General features: G+C 37.9%; 1 protein-coding gene across 2 annotated transcripts in view; it reads left to right on the top strand.

Annotated features, from left to right (window-relative positions):
* cdk7 (cyclin-dependent kinase 7) overlaps positions 1-19,056 on the top strand; it is a 44,512-nt gene extending 25,456 nt beyond the window's left edge. Inside the window, exons 4-12 of one of the 2 annotated variants that reach the window (XM_048595107.1) lie at positions 678-745; positions 1,636-1,704; positions 1,820-1,930; positions 3,471-3,589; positions 4,424-4,523; positions 6,052-6,138; positions 9,727-9,876; positions 10,559-10,703; positions 18,842-19,056. In XM_048595107.1, the coding sequence (XP_048451064.1) occupies positions 678-745; positions 1,636-1,704; positions 1,820-1,930; positions 3,471-3,589; positions 4,424-4,523; positions 6,052-6,138; positions 9,727-9,876; positions 10,559-10,703; positions 18,842-18,870 (878 nt within the window). In that variant the 3' untranslated portion in view covers positions 18,871-19,056. The remainder of the gene's footprint in view (positions 1-677; positions 746-1,635; positions 1,705-1,819; positions 1,931-3,470; positions 3,590-4,423; positions 4,524-6,051; positions 6,139-9,726; positions 9,877-10,558; positions 10,704-18,841) is intronic. The other variant, XM_048595108.1, reaches the window with a different exon arrangement.
* The last annotated feature ends 1,014 nt before the right edge of the window (positions 19,057-20,070 follow it).

Raw genomic sequence — 20,070 nt, 5'->3', positions numbered from 1 at the left:
TTAAGACAATGACCCTTGGTTCAGGACTCCCCCTGCAATTGGCAACATGTTTGCTGCAACTAACTTGTCTAGTCTTGTTAGAAATGTTGGGTTTCTATGAGATACCCCTCATTCTTCCAAACTCCTGTGAATACAGTACTAATTGAATTAATCTCTCCTGATATTCCGATTTTCATTTTCCCATATTCCCCTAAAAATCATTGAGCACAGTAGTGTGGCAAAACAATTGTTACCTGGGGGGTGAGTAGTCAATTTTTTTATTTGTAGTTGAGACCAAGTTACAACTGTAATGTACAATATCTTGCCACATTTGCCAACAATAAATTATGCTATATTCAAATAATTGAGCTAATTTAAAATTTTTTAGGGCTCACATTTATCGAAGTGTAAATTGAAGATGTTTTGCAAGTGGCACTTGTTAAGTACAGCTATAGACAGTATTGGCAAAGTAAATCTGTTACAATACTTTGAGAAAACAGTTCGAAAATCGCTGGGGTTCTCGATAGTACTGTAGTCTGTAGTGTCCTAAACCTAACTTTTAAGTCAACAAACTATCCCTTAATTTCCAATAGTCAGAATAGCAAACAATATACATTTGAAGGAATTTGAGCCAGTTAAAGAAGTTTAATTTATAACTATGATTCTTTTTCTTGACTAGTAACAAACTGTTGTTGTAGGTATTAATAGAACAGCCCTTCGAGAAATCAAGTTGCTACAGGAACTCAGTCACCCAAATATTATAGGAGTAAGTATGACAATTTCAAATGATTTGTGTCAGTAATTTTTTGAACTTGAGTAGGGAAAACTTTGAAGTGAAGAGAAATGAACTGATCACAATAAACTAATCTGAACTGTTAATGGTTGAACTTACAACCAAAGAAAGGGAAGTTTTTAAAACAATTAGAGTATGATGCGAAGTCTTGTAGAAGGTAAAGGCACCAGTTGTGTAATTCACAACCGTATTTGTCAAATGAGATAAAAGACAACACTGAACTAAAAGACAATGCTTACAAAATAAGGCAGATGAATGGAATTAAAGTACAGAGGAACATGGTTCAGTGGCTAATCTTTTTCTGATCTTGTATTATGCTCAAGTGTGGAATGACTGAAGGATAAAATAGGTATGGCAAATCATTCCATAGACAGAATTTCATGCTAATACACCTTTATAGGATAGCCTGGGTCAGATGTTTCATTGTTTGGAGAATATTTTTATATTGCCTGAAAGTCGATTGTGGGATCACGTTTAACAATTAATATTGCATTTGCTGGATTTTAAGCTAAATAATACATAATTATGCAGCTATTCTGTGTCTGTTCCTTTTAATACAGGGAGACTACTCTGTAAAGCTCTAATCATTAAAAACATTGCTTTGCTGTCGTAGAGCAAGTATCATCAGTCAGAAGAGATGAATTTGACAGGAGCAATTGAATTTTTCAGAAACTCTATTTACTAAAATTAAATAGGTTAAAAATGTAAGCGTTTCTACTTAGCAATTTATATTGCCCAGTAATGCTGAACTCAGTAAATTCTGGAGCCACGTAGCTTTAATCTATAGTATTTTGATTTCCTTTTCAGAATTTAACACTCAAATGGAAAGTGGAATGCTGACTTTTGTAATTCTTTTTCTGTAGCTTCTTGATGCATTTGGTCATAAATCCAACATCAGTCTTGTTTTTGACTTTATGGAGACCGATTTAGAGGTAATATTTAGCATAACTCACTTTCTGGATTGTATTCCATAAATGCTGAAGGAAATCAGTCACTGTTGTGTCTATCATTATAAAAATTCATTAATTGCTCTTTCCACAAATGTAGGTAATAATAAAAGATACCAGCCTCGTGCTGACTCCTGCTAACATAAAAGCATATGTGTTAATGACACTCCAGGGTCTAGAATATCTTCATTTACACTGGATTCTACATAGGGTAAGTGTTTTTAACGACATAAATATTCTACCTGTATATCATGACAGGGAATGCATTCCACTCACATACATGTTAAAATCGTATCTCTTCTAAATTCTAAATTTTGAGAGAGAGATTAGTATAGCATTACAATATTGTGTGTACTTTGCTGTAACATCAGCCCTATTGTTGCAGTATTGTTATATACTGTTAGATTTTTGGGGAGCTCTGCATCCATCCATTTGCCTTTCTTTTACAAAAGGCAATGTGCTGTAGTATGAAAAGACCTCATCAATCAAGCAAGTTCAGAAGGGAAGAGGGAACAAGTTCAGAGAACACTGCCGATATTTCCAAATTCATCACTGAGGAGCAGACTTGAAGACTTTCTATGTAACTTGTACAAGAGAATGCAACGCTGATCACGTTCAAACTTCAGCAAATGTTTGCAATCTGAAAAGATTATCCTTGAACAGAGAAGATATTGAGTAGGATAGTAGTGGAATTCAAGGGAACATTGACTGATAAAGTAAACAGATGGATGAAATTTAATGTGGATATGAGTGAAGCTGTGCCTTTTGGGGGGGGAAAGAAACAATGGGGAGATGAAATATAATCTAAACGAATTATGGTGAGGGGAGTTCAAGGGCTAGAGGGATCTAGGGATGCAAACTCACATATGCAAACTCAGATGGTTAGACAATTAAAAAAGCACCTGAGATGCTTGATTTTGTCAGTAGTGAAAAATAAAAACAAATCCATGCCAACCTTTACAAATTACTGGTTAGCCATTCAACTGGAGTATTTTATGTACAAGTTTGGGCAGTACACTTCAGGAAGAATATTAAGACAATGGAGAGGCTACAAAGGTGTTTGGCAAAATGGTATCAGTCATGGGGGACTTCAGTTTACTGGAGAGCTTGGGAAACCCAGGATTGTTTTATGTGGAGCAGACAAAATTAGGGGAAAATCTAATATTATGTAAGCAAAATTATGAGGTGTTTTGGTAGAAGAGGGGAAAATACTGTATCCTCACAGACTGACATTAAGATATTGTTGATTTAAAATAAATGGCACAAGAATGAGGTGGCAGTGAGGTGAAATTATTTCAAACTGGGATTTATTACAGTCTGGAGCACACTAGTGAAAGAGTGCTTCGATTCAATCAGATTCTGCAACAATTTTTGATAAGATAATTTAGGATTAAGGGGAAAATCATACTGTAGTTTAGGACTAACTTTGATAATTCTTTCAAAGAGCTGACACTGATACAGTGGGTCAAACAACCTTCCTGTATGTTGTAAAATTCAAAGATTCTTCTATAGTTTGAGAATTCTGTATTTCAAATATCCATATCTGCTTAAGCTCTTTCATCTCCATGTAAACAGTTCATGAGCTTTATTACAGTCTGTGCAAAATTTCCTTTCTGCTTTAACATTACTGTTCTACATTAGCAATATCTGTCCAGCTTTGATATAATAGGTAGTTTTTGTTCTACATTGACTTCTATACTTTTCTGCATATGGGTATAATTGTGATGTATTCATTTAAATACATTTTTCAGGATATGAAGCCCAACAACTTATTAGTGGATGAGAATGGAATTCTTAAACTTGCTGATTTTGGTTTAGCCAAGTCATTTGGAAGTCCCAATAGAGTGTATACTCATCAGGTAGTAACAAGGTAACATATGCACAAGAGAATGTTTGAAAACCACCTAACTATATGGACTAAGATGAAGCAAGTTGCACCTTTTCTGAAGATAAACCCAGTACTTGAACATGCGTCAAGTCCACTGATATTTCATACCAAAATTTTATCCAGCTTAAAAGATAAACATTGTCTCCAAATTAATCATTTGCTTTCCTCCTCCACTGTTTACCAATATAGCACAACCGAGATGTGAGAGAAATTTCCTTCTTTGCTAGGTGAAATTGGAAATAATATTATAACATTGGAAATAACACCAATTTAGGGAATATGTGGAATATGTTTATGTACATATTTGTATATATTTATATTTATGTGAAATGTACATTTACTTTCGGTATTCAGTCTATTCCAAAATAATACCACACTTCATATTGTTCTGTTTTTGAAAATTATGGCTTAATTTTAACTTAATCAGTAAAAATGGTGTGGCACTCCATTAAATAGTACTTTTTAAATATGGATTTTAAACTTTTGAAGCAACATTTCCCTAAATAGTAGTGTTCAGGGTGCTGCTGTCTGATGTGCTTATTTGGAATCGGTTTCTCAGTTTTTAAATTTTGTGTTCTTCAATTATGATGACAAAACTAACTAGCCATGACAAATGCTCATGACTGGGTGCATTGCTTCTATCTCTAAGTTCTTAGAAGTGTTTTTGATTTTAAAATAAACCTATTTTAGGAGGGGTTGGGTATAGGAAGAATTCTGGATATTTATTTCTGTTCCCCAATCAATTCTGCTCACTGGTGATTATGCTTTGCAATTTCTAAAAGCATGTTTTTATGAAAATTTATTGTTTTATTTCAGGTGGTACAGATCACCAGAGTTGTTATTTGGAGCCAGAATGTATGGAGTTGGAGTAGACATGTGGGCAGTTGGTTGTATATTAGCTGAGCTACTACTTAGGGTAAGTGCTTATGACAGATAAATTAGGTAAATAAGTCTCTTGAAATATTACATTTTAAGATTAAAGTTACTTTTCCCCTTGAAATGTCTTCCAGGGATGACTTGATCCTTCCTCACTGTATCATGTTGGTAGAGAGTGTGACACTGAAAGTATAAGAACATAAGCAGGAGTAGGAAAAAACCACATAACCCTTGAGCCCGCTGCAATACTTTATACAATCGTAGCTGATTTTCTGCCCCAACTCAACTTTCCTGCCTGCTCTTTATATTTCTTGATTCCCTAACAGATCAAGCAATCTCTCTCCCAGCTTTGAATATATTCAACAATGAAGCATCTGTATTCCTCTGGGATGGAGAATCCAAAGATTCACAAATCTCTGTGTGAAGAAATTACGGGTTCATTTCTATAGAGGTCTGAAGCTGGGAGGCTGACAAGGAGAGCATTGGAGAAGTCACATCTTTGGGAAGTCCCCCCCCCCCCAAAAACCACCACCACCACCTCCACCATCTCTGCTTGTTCTATTCCCTCATTTCATTTCTTCTTTTTTTTTTTCATTTTTTTTGTTTGAGTACGCTTTGCTGAATTAGTGTAAACAGCTGCACCTTGTCCTTGGGGGAACTATTGAATGATTGTACTTCAATGTTCTGGCAGCCACTTCTTACTGTTTTGAACATCAATATAAATAAACTGAAAATGGTACTTTGTCAAGCACAGAAACTGAAAATATCAACTTTATCTTCTATTAGAAATTTGCTATATAAAAACGATTGAAGTTACATTGTAAGAAAAGCAAATAACATGAAAAAAAGTCAATGTCATTCAGGCTTAGAGCATTCTAAACGGAGTCAGTTACTATTTATCAGATGACTATCGTAATAATTAGCAGAAAACATATTGTGTATCTAAACAACAAAATTTTTGACTTTCTGTTTTTGACTGGTTGTCCTGTGATTTTCAAGCTAATTAAAGTTTGTTATAGACCAGCTTCTAGCATTGAAATCTGTAGGTTGAAAATGGGTTCAACTCAAATGATCACTAGAGAATTCAAGTCATTATCACAGTGGAGCCATGTTCATAATTTCATGCAGTAGGGTGCAAACACTTGGGAAATGTTAAGGTCGTGTTGTTGGCACCAGCAAACAAGTCCAGGTTGCAATTACAATGGAAACTGGTTAGGAGCAACCAAACACACTGCACTCCTGTCAAAGGAGTTTGTGGTCTGGATATGGAAAGCAGTCAGAGATGCGCTGTTCAAATGGTATATAACAGCGTACCCTACCTTGTCCATGATAATTCCACACCATTCAGAGGGATCCACATGATTATTTGAGCAGCTAAAACAGTGTGGTTGGATGTTTAAACTTATGAAAACTCTTCAATTTCCTTTGAATTCCAACACTTTCTAGCCTGTTATTTTAAAAGGTACTGACTACAGTTCAGTTTTATTCCTGTGTGTTTCACAAATATGTAGCTTAAAAAGAAAAAAGTACTTTGTTGGCTTAAATGCCTCATTTTTATTTTTATACAGACACCATTTTTACCTGGGGACTCTGACCTAGATCAGCTGACAAAAATATTTGAAGCTTTGGGCACTCCAACAGAAGAACAGTGGCCTGTAAGTTATTTTGAAATTGAACATGGACATTTAATTTAAAGAGTGTGAATAAAACCTCTTTGTAGTAAATGGGTTCAGAAGCATGAGTTATGTCAAGATTTTGTCAGAATGGTATATTTGCTTTGTACCCATATTCTGCTTAAAAACCGTACTCTTCTTTAGAAAGTTAATGACAGATACTCGTGAGACACTAGTATCTCCAGTTGATTACATCTTTAGGCTGGCACAGTCTCCAGAGCTAAAGAAAGGACAATAGGTTGACATGCCTCTACAAAACTTTGAGTGGGCAACTGAATATTTCTCAGCAGTACATCAAGTCAAAGAGTGACTAAATTCCAAAACAGCACCAGTTGTACACCCAACAAATGACCTTTTCTAACTCTCTTACTTACTAAAAATAATCAAGGATGAAAGTTTTTGAGAAGATTTGTAACTCGAGTGGATGAGGTTGCAGACTTGCTTGCTGAGTTTGATTGCAGACGTTTCGTCACCCTGCTAGGTAACATCATCAGTGTGCCTCTGGTGCAGCATTGTTGTTCCGTCCCACTTGTTATTTATATACCTTGGTTTGCTGGGGTGGTTGGTGTTTCTTCCGGTCTTATCCTTTAGTGGTTTGTATATCAGAAAATGAAGTACTTTCTTGACAACACTACCCACTCCATTCACGCCTCCCAAGAATTCCTCAACATCATCAAGGGCACCAGAATAGAAGAGGATGAGATAATAATATCCTTTGACGTAACAGCACTATTTACATCCATAAACATCGACCTAGCCAAAGAGACAATTGTCACACTGCTGGACAAATCAGGAAGGCAGACGTCCCACGATACTGACAGCATCAACAAGAACAGCACCCTGTAACTACTGGATCTGTGCCTCACAACCCACTGCACCTTCAACGACCATATATTTAAACAAATCAACGGAACACCAATGGGATCCTCAATATCAGGACTGAGCAGAAGCGGTAATGCAAAGATTAGATTGAACAGTGCTCCCCACTATCCACCCCAAACTCTGGGTCCACTACGTAGATGACACCTTCGTGATTATCAAATGCACAAGACCAGAAGAAAACCACCGACATAACAACATCCTCACCAGAATAAAATTCACAAAAAAAGACGAGAACAATAACCGACTATCCTTCCTGGACGTAATGGTAGAACATAAGAACAACAGGGAACTCCAGACTAGCGTACACAGAAGGACAATACATACAGACCAGATACTTAATTACACCAGCAACCACCCCAACACCCGTAAACAGAGCTGCATCAGGGCATTATTCAAATGAGCCACAACACACTGCAGCAACCCAGAATTGTGCAAAAGCAGAACAGGAGCACTTATTTGGAGTTTTTAAAAGGAACGGATACCCAAAAAGCGCAATCCGCCGTTACCTCCGCGACAGACCACAGCAAGAAGACGCAACATGGCCAGACACACTAGTCACTGTACCATACAGAGACATAACAGAGATGACCATAAGACTACTCCGACCCCTAGGTATCAGGGTAGCCCACAAACCAACAATCACTCTCCGACAGCTACTGACGAATGTAAAGGACCCCATACCCACAACCGATAAAACTAATGTAATATACAAAATACCATGCAAGGACTGTGAGAAACATTACATAGGCCGAACTGGAAGAAAACTGGCAATTAGGATACACGAACACCAACCAACCACCAAGAGACACGACGAGTTCTCACTGGTCTCAAAACACACGGACAAAGGAGGACACGAATTCAACTGGGACACATGTCCATAATAGCACAAGCCAAACAAGACATGCCAGGGAATTCCTGGAGGCCTGTAATTCCAACCAGAACTCCATCAACAAACACATTGAATTAGACCCTGTGTACAAACCACTGAGAAGCAAAATTGGAAGTAATACCAGCAAACCGAGGCATATAAATAACAAGCGGGACGGAACACCAGCGCTTCACTGGAGGCCCACTGACAATGTTACCTAGCAGGTTGACGAAACATTTGCAATCAAACACACTGTTTCGGCAAGCAAGTCCGCAACCTCATAATCAAGGATTGGAGCTACCTCCCACAAATCTTTTCCATGCCCTTTAACAACTCCCATTTTCTTATTCATTCATGGGATGCAGATGTCACTGGTGTATGCCTATCCCTGGTTGCTATTGAGAAGGTGGTGGTGATCTGCTTTTCAACAGTCTGTTTAACTTATTTCTTAACATGAAGAGCCCTTCTTCTCAACCTCTCCCTTCGCCTGAGGCATGGAGTCCCTCAGACTAAACCACCAGCAGTCTGTCTCTCTCTCTGATGAGAAAGCAGCCTTCTGATCCTCTGGGGCAGTGGCAACTTTAAACTTTCATTATTAATGTGCCATGAACAGCACACACTGTGCACCACCTGTGAAATTCCCTAGTGGAAGACTATTAGAGGAAAATTATATCAGGCACTGATTTAATTGAAACAAAAATACCCCAAAGAGTTGCAGATGCTAGAAATCAGAAACAGAAACAGAAACAGAAACAGAAACTGCTGAGCAAACTCAGCATATCTGGCCGCATCTGTAGAGAGAAAGCAGAGTTAACATTTCAGGTCCAGCAGCCTTTGTTCAGAACTGATTGTAGCTAGCAAAAGGTTGGTATAAATGCTGATATTTTCTGATCAAGATCTCTATTTAGAGATGTTATTACGCACCTCTCCAGCAGGTGGGACTTGAACCTGAGCCTTCTGTCTCAGGAGTAGGGACACTACTACTGCACCACAAGAGTCCTTTGAACATTTGTCCTCACATCCCCACTAACTCCCTCAACCAAGAGAAGTGCGAGAGAAACTCCGTTCCTATTTGTCCTTGGGCCTCGACTGTAGTCAGGAGGATTCGATCCTGCATGGGGAAACCCATTTTGGATGGATTTTGAGTCCATCACCTTAACCATTCAGCCATGACTAGATGGAGATGATTTAATTGCTTCCTTCTGCACAGTGGCCATTAGTCCCTTCTTTTAATTCAATTTGGACTAACCCTGCCTTAGACATACCCTTACAACTCTAACATTAGGAGGTTTGAGGGTGGAAACAGCAGATCTTACCTTACAGTAAAAGCTGTCTTGTGTTGTGGTTTTCTCATGCACTAAATGAATTTGCAAGCAGCTGTGATTATTTTGTAAAATGGACACAGTCTGCTAAAATTTTTAGCAGATCCTGAATTGAAAAATTTACCTTGAAGCTTTATTGTTTGACAAGTGTACTGACTTCATGAGGAACCAACTAAACTGTTTTCTAGGCTCTTGTGCACAATGAAAACATAAGTCAAATAAACCTTGTAACATTGGCGATGCAATGCATGATAATCTTCATTTCAAGATAAGAATCTCAAAGTTCTTTAAATTCGGAATGCCTACCATTAAAATGAGTATTGTGTGGTCTAATAAATTCTAGTCCCAAATTGGATGGAAAGGCTTGTCATTTTATTGTAAACATGTTATTGGGCACTGCTGCATTATGACTAGGTGCTGCATATTATTTTGCATTCTTTTTAAATTCATATCCAAAACAGATACTTCAAATATTACGTTAATATTTTGTAATTGTAGGGAATGACCAGCCTTCCGGACTATATCTCATTTAAGAGTTTTCCTGGAACTCCACTCGAGCATATATTTAGTGCTGCTGGGGATGACCTACTGGAATTGCTACAAGACCTGTTTACATTTAATCCCTGTGCAAGAATAACAGCTACCCAGGTAAATGGATATTATTCATTATTGTGGATTTCATAAAGACCTGAGAGGTACAGTTCACTCACAGTTCAATTAACTGCAGTTCAGGATTAAATGTATAAAATATGGAAATAGACAGTTTTTCTTATTCACATGTTTTCTTCTCTGACTTTCTAGCACTCCGCCCATGAGCCAATAAGTTTATTTAGTGCTTAATTCAGGCAGAACATCTAGAAAGCCATAGATTTTAGTCTCTGGTTAGTGCTGAATTTTCTAGTCTCTGCTGGGGTATTGGTTATTGTTTTGCAATTAACCTCAATGTCTCTGAGCTGGAGTGAGAACACCTAGCCAGTGTTGCTATCTTGAATGCTAACCAGTGTTTTTTGTCAAAAATGAATGTGTTCACATCAGATAAGGACAGGTTTAGATATGATACAAAAAGGGTGGCCAGCATTAGTAAATCTACAGTACAACAAGGAGCTTTGAGAACTCCTTTGAGGAAAATAAAACTAATATGGGAAATTGTAAATAAAAAGAAAAAACTTGCTCTGATCTCATTTTTATGTTTCTGGTGAACCTTTGATAGTGCAAAATTCTTAAATCCTATTGGAGTGCTTCATGAACTGATAGCCTCTTCTTCCATACTTTATGAAGTTTGAATCGATTGGTGCTCCTTTGACTATGTTGCAAGTTTAATTCTCTCAAGGCACTAAAGAAGAAGTATTTTAGTAACCGCCCTGGACCAACAGCAGGGCCTCAACTTCCCCGACCCAACTGCTCAACGGAAGTCTTAAAAGAGCAAGAGGCTAAGGCAGGTTTCAAACGTAAACGAACTGAAAACATGGAGCAAGGTAATGGATAGCCTTTTCTGTCCAATTGGATTTTTTCACTTCTCTTTTCTTTCCGGCTCAAATTTTTCTCTAGGGTGCATAACTGTATGTGTGAGGATTATCATGAACAGCATGTCATCTGTCAGCATTGGCAGCTAACTGGTGCTAAGCAGCTGGCAACTAACAAAAGGCTCGTAACCACATATCCTTTATGATTTATGTCCTATTAGAAGAATGCAACTCTATGAAAGTCTGGTAGCTTGACTGTAGTCAACCACTTTGACTCTTGAAGATTTTTTTTTATCCTGTTCATATTTGTGCTGGTCCATAGACTGGAAGATTGAATGACTGTCAATCACCCGAGACTTGTCCTGTTTCTAACCAACTTGTTTCTAGGATGGAGGCAGAAAGTTGACCATCCATTAGCAGCATGCGTGGTGTTCATCACTAATAGGGTGCTACTGTCGAGTCGAAAACACAGTTTGCCAATCTCATGTTACATATGATTTTCCATGTCTGTTTGATGCTATATATCTAAGTTGTACGTTTCAAAGACTGGCAGATTATATTGAACAGGATATCCCTTCAGCTATTCACAGCGGGCAATGTACCAACTACCCAACTAGCCAGCGTTTGCAAAACTCATCATGATTTACAAGGATGTTGGAGTGATTGAGCTATAGGGAGAAGCTGAATAGGCTAGGCTATTTTCCCTGGAGCATCGGAGGGTGAGGGGTGATCTTATAGAGATTTGTAACATCATGAGAGGCATGTATAGGGTGAATAGCCAAGGCCTTTTCCCCAGGGTAAGATAGTTCAAGACTAGAAGGCATAGGTTTAAGGTGAGAGGGGAAAGATTTAAAAGGGACCTGAGGGGCAACCTTTTCATGCAGAGTGTGGTGCGTGTATGGAATGAACTGCCAGAGGAAGTGATGGAGGCGGTACAGTTACTACATTTAAAAGGCATCTGGATGGGTACATGAATAGGAACAGTTTAGAAGCATGAACGCAGTCAAATGGGACCAGATTTATTTAGGATATCTGGTCAGCATGAATGAGTTGGACTGAAGGGTCGATTTCCATTCTGTACAACTCTGTGACTATAATATTTGCTGAGTGATCCTGAGTTTATGGATAATCTCGCTGACAACCAATTTAGGATTGATATTCGGACATGCAGTGTGGCATATTTGTACGTACTGAAAGCTTCATATATTACTACTTGTTGTTTGCAGACAGACAGAACATGTGCTCATTTGAACTCGTCCATTGTTATCTGGTTCATTTCTTAGGGCAATGGCTTAACCAATCACAGCCAACCTGCCTCTTAAAATTTAAACAAAGCTTATCAGTTAATTGTCAATGATTATCTAACTTGCGTATTCTCCTTGGCAACGTCTTTACTGATTTAGAGTCCATTTCAGAATCCATTTGCTAACTAATCAACTCCACTCCTCATACAGTGCATATGTCGTTTTCTCTTTAAATTTGTATTTCTTGTGAATTACCCTGATGACTGCATGAAGAAAAGCTTTGATGAATTGTCTTTTTTCACCTACATTCAAGTTCTGTGCTACAAAACAACCATCTAAAAATTACTTTGGGCTTGCTGATTTGTTTGTCAGGAGCATAAAACAATAAAAATGTATCCCAGTTTGAGTAGAATGTATTTTTTATTCCACTTCCCCTCAGGTATTTTCTTTTGACCCATATGCAATACTAAGTATGATATTTTAGTGGTCATTTTATTTGACTTATTATAAATATAGATATAGCACTGCTTTGGTTACTCCCACATGTTTTTATTAACCAGAATTTTCTTCCTCCTTGTATGGAATATAGATGTTGACGACAAGACTGGCACTTGTTGCCCATTCCTAGTTTCCTTTGAACTGGTTGGTTCTCCAGGCTATGTCAGAAGTTAAAAGTCGAATTGAATTGAAATCAAACTTCACTATCTGTCATGGTGTGATTTGAACCTGTGACCCCAGAACATTAACCTGGGACTCTGGACTGCCACTATGTCACTACCTTTCCTTGTATCTGAGCGTCCACAAATTGGAATTAAGATCAAAATTCTAACTGATGCAGCTTCAAAAAGCATCTGTTTGACTAATCTGTTATTGTGGTTCAGCTTGACAAACCACGAGAAGAGTTGGGTATGGGAGTGATAATTTATTCACATATATATGAGGAGAGTCAGCCTTAAACATTCTAAGAATGAACTCTGGCAAAAACACACAAGTTTTCCATCTCTTATAATCTTAGTTCACGCACTCAATTTCTAATCTGATCAATTTAAAATCATATGCTAACCAGTTGTCACTTATTCTTCACAGTGCTTACTTTAGGCATTGTTCATATCCACCTAAGGCCTACCGTTATCCTGCTGATAGACACAGTCTAAACTGCACAATGTTTCTTATCACTCACTAACCTTGCTTGGTGTTTACCATCCTATCTAGAGTATATGCGCTAATCTTCTGTTCTACTTACATTTATTTTATTAGAAAGAGCACTTCTAACTGAAAGTGTTGTTGTTGTTTGCAGTTCTTTTTTCCCCCTTACAACTGAGGAAAAACATTTTCTCCCAGAGTGTGATAGGGTATGAATGCACTGCCCAGGAGGCAGCTGAGGTGGGAAAGTTTGCAACCTTTAAAAAGTACTTGGATGAGCACTTGAAGTGTTGTAACGTTCAAGGCTTTGGGCCTGGTGCGGGTAAGTGGGACTAGTGTGGACAGTGGTACTGACTCAATGGGCTGAAGGGCCTCTTCTGGGCAGTGATTCTGTGATTTTATGAAGCTGTTTAATCCTTAATTAACCTTTCAGCTTTGACACTTTCACTTTCATGGAGCTGGTTTATATTTCAGGCAAGTGATCCTACTACATGACTCTAAATAATCAGCAGTGCTAGAACATAGATGATCACAGGGTTAATCTCCTTTTCCTTATAGTGCAAATTTAATTCTTTTACGCTATTTATACTTTGTAGTGCTAGGTTTGGGGATTGAGATATTGATGTTATTATCAACATCAGGAATTCAGTCTTTGGGTAGAACAGTTTGAGTTGCAGAGTAATACTTCCTTTACCCTGGCTAGACGTGGTATCTTAATTCTATTCTGTGAAGAGTGAGCCTCAAGTGTGGCATTTTTATATCCCGTACTATTTTAGCTGTAGCCTTGTTGACAGATATGATCAGTTCATCCCAATGTCAGAGCTCTTTATGCACCTTGTATGTAATTGAGACTGTTCAAATTAATTTTGCTTAGCACCCTTTCAGTAGACAAAAAGGAGATTTTGACATTCTCTACCTGAGTTGGAATTGAATCCTGAATCTTTGTTTGAAATGAATCTGCGTTTTCTCCACTATATCGTTGTCTCCCTAAATTACTGATTTGAAACAGCATTTAGCAAGCTGAGAAATTTAAACTAGTGTGAAAACTTTTGGAGTGACTGATATAGTTTTTTTTACAGGATTGAACACAGTATAGTTGTGTAACCAGTTTAATTTATTAAATAGCAAACACTGAAAATACCTTCAGATTAGGTAGCATCTTTGAAGAGAACAACTGTTATCATTTTGTTTGCAATGGAATTATGTTACAGGTGAACAGCAGTAAGAAGAAACAGGACACGGGAACCTGTAGGGGGTGAAAGTCATAAAGGACAAATAGCAATCTGTAACCTTAATGTCTGCTACACTAAAAGAGAATTGTTAGATGAGGAAAAGGAAGATATTTTGGAAATTCTGGTGTGGAAAGGGTTGGCATCAGATTCAACACTGAAAGCAAGAGATGAGGATGAAGTCCTCACAAGTAGCAGGGTGGAACTAATCTAAGTAATTCTGAGAATCTGTGGATTTATAATAAATGTTGAATCAAATTTCATTTCCTAAGCTAGAGAGAAGTCCAAGTGGGCAAGCACAGAGTCAGAAATGGCCTACATGAAGCTAAGAAGAATTGGAAATTTGAAGCCAAATTAATGAACTTTAGATTCTAGCAGGAAGCAACTTTTACACAGACCTCAGTGTAATGAAAAGATGATACGGTGTGTTCAAGATTGGAACAAAGAATGCTCATCATATCCTCAAAGTTCATAATACTTATCTGGAGAAAAACTGTGGAGTTAAAGGAAAAGTTCAATGAGTTCTGTCTGGCAGAGGAGGATGATAGTGGGATAGTGGCTGGTCTGCTGTTCAAGGTAGAGGACCCTGGAGGAGCTTAAAGAGACAATGTACAACTTTAGTGAAAACTACCACTGGGGCTGGGAAACTGAAAACTAACAAAGTAGTAGAGGACAGAATGTTGTGGATTTGGCTGGATGGGGAATGGACAAGGGTGCAGACAAAAACAAAAATCAACATAAACAAGTTGTCTGCTTGCACTGTTCTGTTTATGGATTTTGAGGAAGAAATAGAAATGGATTGTGCAGAGTTGGGAAGTTGTCAATTAGGAAATCTCCAGAAAAGATGAGTTGGGTAATTCTGTGGGAATTGATAGCTTACTGTTCAATACTGGGACTGTGGATCAAGAAGTGTGTGGAGAGAGTTGCCATTCAGTCTTGACAAGATAAAAGTCTAAGTCTTTGTGTCAGACAGTACAATAACAGATCTCCCATTGTAACTCAGTTTGATTACGTCAAGACCAGAAAATGTTACCCCTCGCTGCAATAGATATGTATTACTAAATTGCCAGTAATGAATTACTACATGAGTAATGTTTAAGTATAGCATTTTCTTATCATCACCTGTTGCTTGTTTCTTTATAGTCTGTGCTTTCAAAGCTTTCATTCACTGAGATCTTTTAATTTTTTAAATTAATCTTTTTATTCACAAATGAACAATGTCTGTTGTAAAACATTGTGGCTTAAATTCATTCATTTGTAGAAATCCTTCCAGAGCTTTGATTCTTCTCTGAGGAAATTCTTTCCTTAGTCTCTTAACTAATAATGAATTAAAATGGTGACAAGAACTAGTTGGCTGTTCTTTAGCTGAAACGCATTTGCTTTTTCCAAAGATCCTGAAGTGAACACACTGGCATCTGGTGAATACCTAATTTAATGTTTGTCTTTAACAATGTTTTTGTTTCAGATTGTCATCTTTAAATGAGAAATAAAAGCACAGTTTTTGTTTTGTTTTGAGAGCATCATTTATATCCATGGTCTGTTTTTGAATAAGACAAATGGTCAGTTTTGTCAATCACATAGTATTTAAGCATATTTAAAGTGGCTGAAATATGTTAACAAAAGGGTGCAGATGCCCTGATTTAACATTGTATGATTTCAAATTCAGCAAATCCACTTCCATCCATCTCACAAGTTTATGGTTTGGCCCTTATTCATTCAAGTTTTTTTATCCTTAAGAGGCATATTCTTCATAGAATCATAGAATAATAGAATCCCTAGAGTGTGAAAAGAGGCTATTCAGCCCACTGAGTCTGCATCCCACCCAGACGCAGCCCCTATCCTAATTCCATAACCCTTCATTTACTGTGGCTAATCCACCTAGCCTACATATCCCTAGACGCTATGGGCACTTTTAGCATAGCCGAACCTCTCAACCTGCATAATTTTGGACTATGAGAAGAACCAGAGCACCTGGAGGAAACCCACGCAGACACAGGGGGAATGTGCAAATTCCACATAGACAGTCACCCAAGGCTGGAATTGAACCAGGTTCCCTTGCCACTCCTAACCACTGAGCCACCATTCCAGCTCCCGAGTACTTTAATTTTAAATGAAGGTGCTTTTTAAGGAAATCTTGACAGTTACACAACTTAAAAGCTAAGATCTATATAGATAAGATCCAAATTTATTTGCCCAACTCCAAGGAAAGAGAATAAGTAATTTTGAATCTTGTTTCAACTGATACTGAATACTCTTCTATTCATTTTTGGTTTAAAGCATTTGTAATTTGTGCTAAGAAGAGTTCTTTGAAGAATAAAAGTGGGGATAAAAGGGTCTTTCTCAGGATGGCAGCTGGTGACAAGTGGTGTTCCACAAGGGACAGTGTTGGGACCACAACTTTTCACTTTATACATTAATGATCTAGATGAAGGAACTGTGGGCATTCTGGCTAAGTTTGCAGATGATACAAAGATAGGTGGAGGGATAGGTAGTATTGAGGAGGTGGGAGGCTGCAGAAGGATTTGGACAGGTTAGGGGAGTGGGCAAAGAAGTGGCAGATGGAGTACAACGTGGGCAAGTGTGAGGTCATGTGCTTTGGTAAGAAGAATAAAAGCATGGACTATTTTCTAAATGGGGAGAAAATTCAAAAGTCTGAAGTGCAAAGAGACTTGGGACTTCGAATCCAGGATTCTCTCAAGGTAAACTTGCAGGTTGAGTCAGTAGTTAGGAAGGCAAATGCAATGTTGGCATTTATTTTGAGAGGACTTGAATATAAAAGCAGGAATGTACTACTGAGGCTTTATAAGGTTCTGGTCAGGCCACATTTGGAGTATTGTGTGCAGTTTTGGGCCCCATATCTCAGGAAGGATGTACTGGCCCTGGAGCGGGTTCAGAGGAGGTTCACGAGAATGGTCCCAGGGATGGAAAGCTTAACATATGAGGAACGTTTGAGGACTCTGGGACTATACTCATTGGAGTTTAGAAGGATGAGGGGGGGATCTAATTGAAACTTTCAGAATACTGAATGGCCTGGACAGGTAGATGTTGGGAAGATGCTTCCATTGGTAGGAGAAACTAGGACCTGAGGGCACAGTCTTAGAGTAAAGGGAAGACCTTTTAGAACGGAGGTAAGGAGAAACTTCTTCAACCAGAGTGTGGTGAATCTATGGAATTCACTGCCACAGAAGGCTGTGGAGGCCAGGTCATTGAGTACATTTAAGATGGAGATAGATAGGTTCTTGATTATCAAGGGTTACAGGGAGAAAGCGGGAGAATGGGGTTGAGGAACTTATCAGCCATGATTGAATGGCGGAGCAGACTCGATGGGCCAAATGGCCTAATTTCTGCTCCTATGTGTTATGGTCTTAATAAAAAGGATACTGCCTGCAATGTGAAGAGATGTGTTCCACTCTGTAAAATTGCCTTCTCTTCAGTATTGTCTAAATGTCCCTATTCTAATGTCTAGTAGGTTCTGAAGTAATGATAGCAAGCATTTTTTTAAGCAAGAGTACCATGTGAGAATATGCAACAAAATCCACAGTGAGAAAAGGCCCATCAAGCTCTGTCCATCATTAGTTACCGTGGATTTCCCTAATGTTAACTGTATGAATTAAGATTAAGTAGGTAGTGTTGGATTTCCTGATTACATAATTGCTTGTGCGTGTATGAAGAGATGCTTATTGATACATGGGTTGTAGAGTTGGAAGCTATACATTCCTAATGTTTTAGTTTGTGAATAAATCCTAAATTTAAAACTGAGTAAGAATCAACTTTTCGTAACCCCACCACTCATTTAATGCATTTGGTTAACTACTTTCTCAGTATCTGTTCCATTGTTAAACTGTAACCTGTGAGAATGAAGTTTGTCTGCTATCGAACTTCATTTGCAGTGCTGCAGTTCTAACATCTCTGCTAAATAACCCATGCTAAAAACTTTTCAGTCCCATTCTCAACATCTTTTGAAATTGATGTCAATATTGCATGTCTATATTCCCACTTAAGTATTACAGCTTTAATGAAAATCAAAAAATCAAATTTGAAGCTCATCAGTTTCATGTGGCAGCTGTAAACATGTGTGCTGTGTTGCTAGTGCCTTGTACAATCTTTTCTACTCACTTTTAGTTTTTCCCCTGAAATTTAATCAGTTTCTCCTCTTGGGCTTTCAACAACATCATCTTTTTACTAGCTGAGTCTCTAGTATACCCATTGCCTCTAATTCTTGGTTCCTTCTTGATTTCCTCCTGCTCAACAGAAAAGGAGTTGCAGAACTGAAAAAAGCAATATTTTGCATTTGTTTTTAAAAGAAAATCTCAGTCAACCACTTAATGTGGTGTCAGGTGTGTGCTTCATTTGAAAACCCAAATGTACTTTTAATTAAAAATGAGATTCAATTTAGTTGCAGCAATGATGGTTCTTCCAGTGAAGTTGTAGCTGATCCATTTATTTCATGCAGTCTGTCCACCTAGATTTATTATTGAATATAAATTCATTTTCATTAATAGCCAGATGTAAATGTTGTTGCACTTACTTTTAGGTGGCCTGGCTAAGAGATTAATTTTCTGACCCTTGTCGACTGCTGCTAATACTGGACAGAAACGGAAGCATCATATATAATAAAAATATTCCAGTTACTTATTGTAACACAAAGACTTAGCTGCTGTGTACAAAGTGGAGCTGCGTTCAAGAGTCCTGATGGTGTACTTGAGTAATAATGTCTCATTAATTTTTCAATAAAAGTTTAAAAAAGGACGTTTGTTCATCTAGTGCATATGTTGAAATCAAGCACTTTCAATAGTTTTGAATAAAGTACTTTATTTTTACACAGTTTACATGACACATGACTGATGTTGCCATTGTGATATGTTACAGGATGTTTTGAACCTGTATAACTATTTTTCACCTTGCGAGGATTAAAAAAAAAACTTAGTTTTGAAATACTACTTGAGGAATATGATGTTGTGGTTGTCTAACTTGTATGTTTCCTTGAGAAAAGTTAGCGCATAAGATCTATGATACATTTGTTGATTCATATTTTTCAGTTTGATTTGCATTTGAATTAAATTTAATCACAGATTTAGTAACCATTTCCTAATTGTTGTCTCAGCCTGCTAACTCATACTTTCATAGTGCTTTTCATCCCAATTTGCCTTTGACTTCCTTTCAATAATCTTGTAGATTACCTACCAGAGGTGGTAGGGGAGGTCCTTAATGAATACTTCGCTTCAGTATTCACCAGTGAGCGGGACCTTGATGTTTGCAAAGACAGCATGAAATGGGCAGATATGCTCAAACAGGTTGTTGTTAGGAAGGAGGATGTGCTAGAAATTTTGAAAAACATGAGAATGGATAAGTTCCCTGGACCAGACAGGATATACCCAGGTTACTTTGAGAAGTGAGGGAAAAGATTGCTGCCCCTTTGGCAGTGATCTTTGCATCCTCATTGTCCACTGGAGTAGTGCCAGAAGATTGGAGGGTGGCAAATGTCACTCCCTTGTTCAAGAAAGGGAATAGGGATAATCCTGGAAATTACAGACCAGTCAGTCTTTCTTCTGTGGTGGGCAACTTAGTGGAGAGGATTCTGAGAGATAGTATTTATGATTATTTGGAAAAGCACAGTTTGATTAGAAATAGTCAGCATGGCTCTGTGAGGGGCAGGTCATGCCTCACAAGCCTTATTGAATTCTTTGAGGATGTGACAAAACACATCAATGAAGATAGAGAGTGGATGTGGTGTATATGGATTTTAGCAAGGCATTTGATAAG

Source organism: Rhincodon typus, chromosome 3 (genome assembly GCF_021869965.1).
Source record: "Rhincodon typus isolate 14 chromosome 3, sRhiTyp1.1, whole genome shotgun sequence".
NCBI lineage: Eukaryota > Metazoa > Chordata > Chondrichthyes > Orectolobiformes > Rhincodontidae > Rhincodon > Rhincodon typus.
The sequence above is the reverse complement of the archived record's forward strand: the minus strand, read 5'-3'. Positions and strand labels throughout refer to the sequence as shown.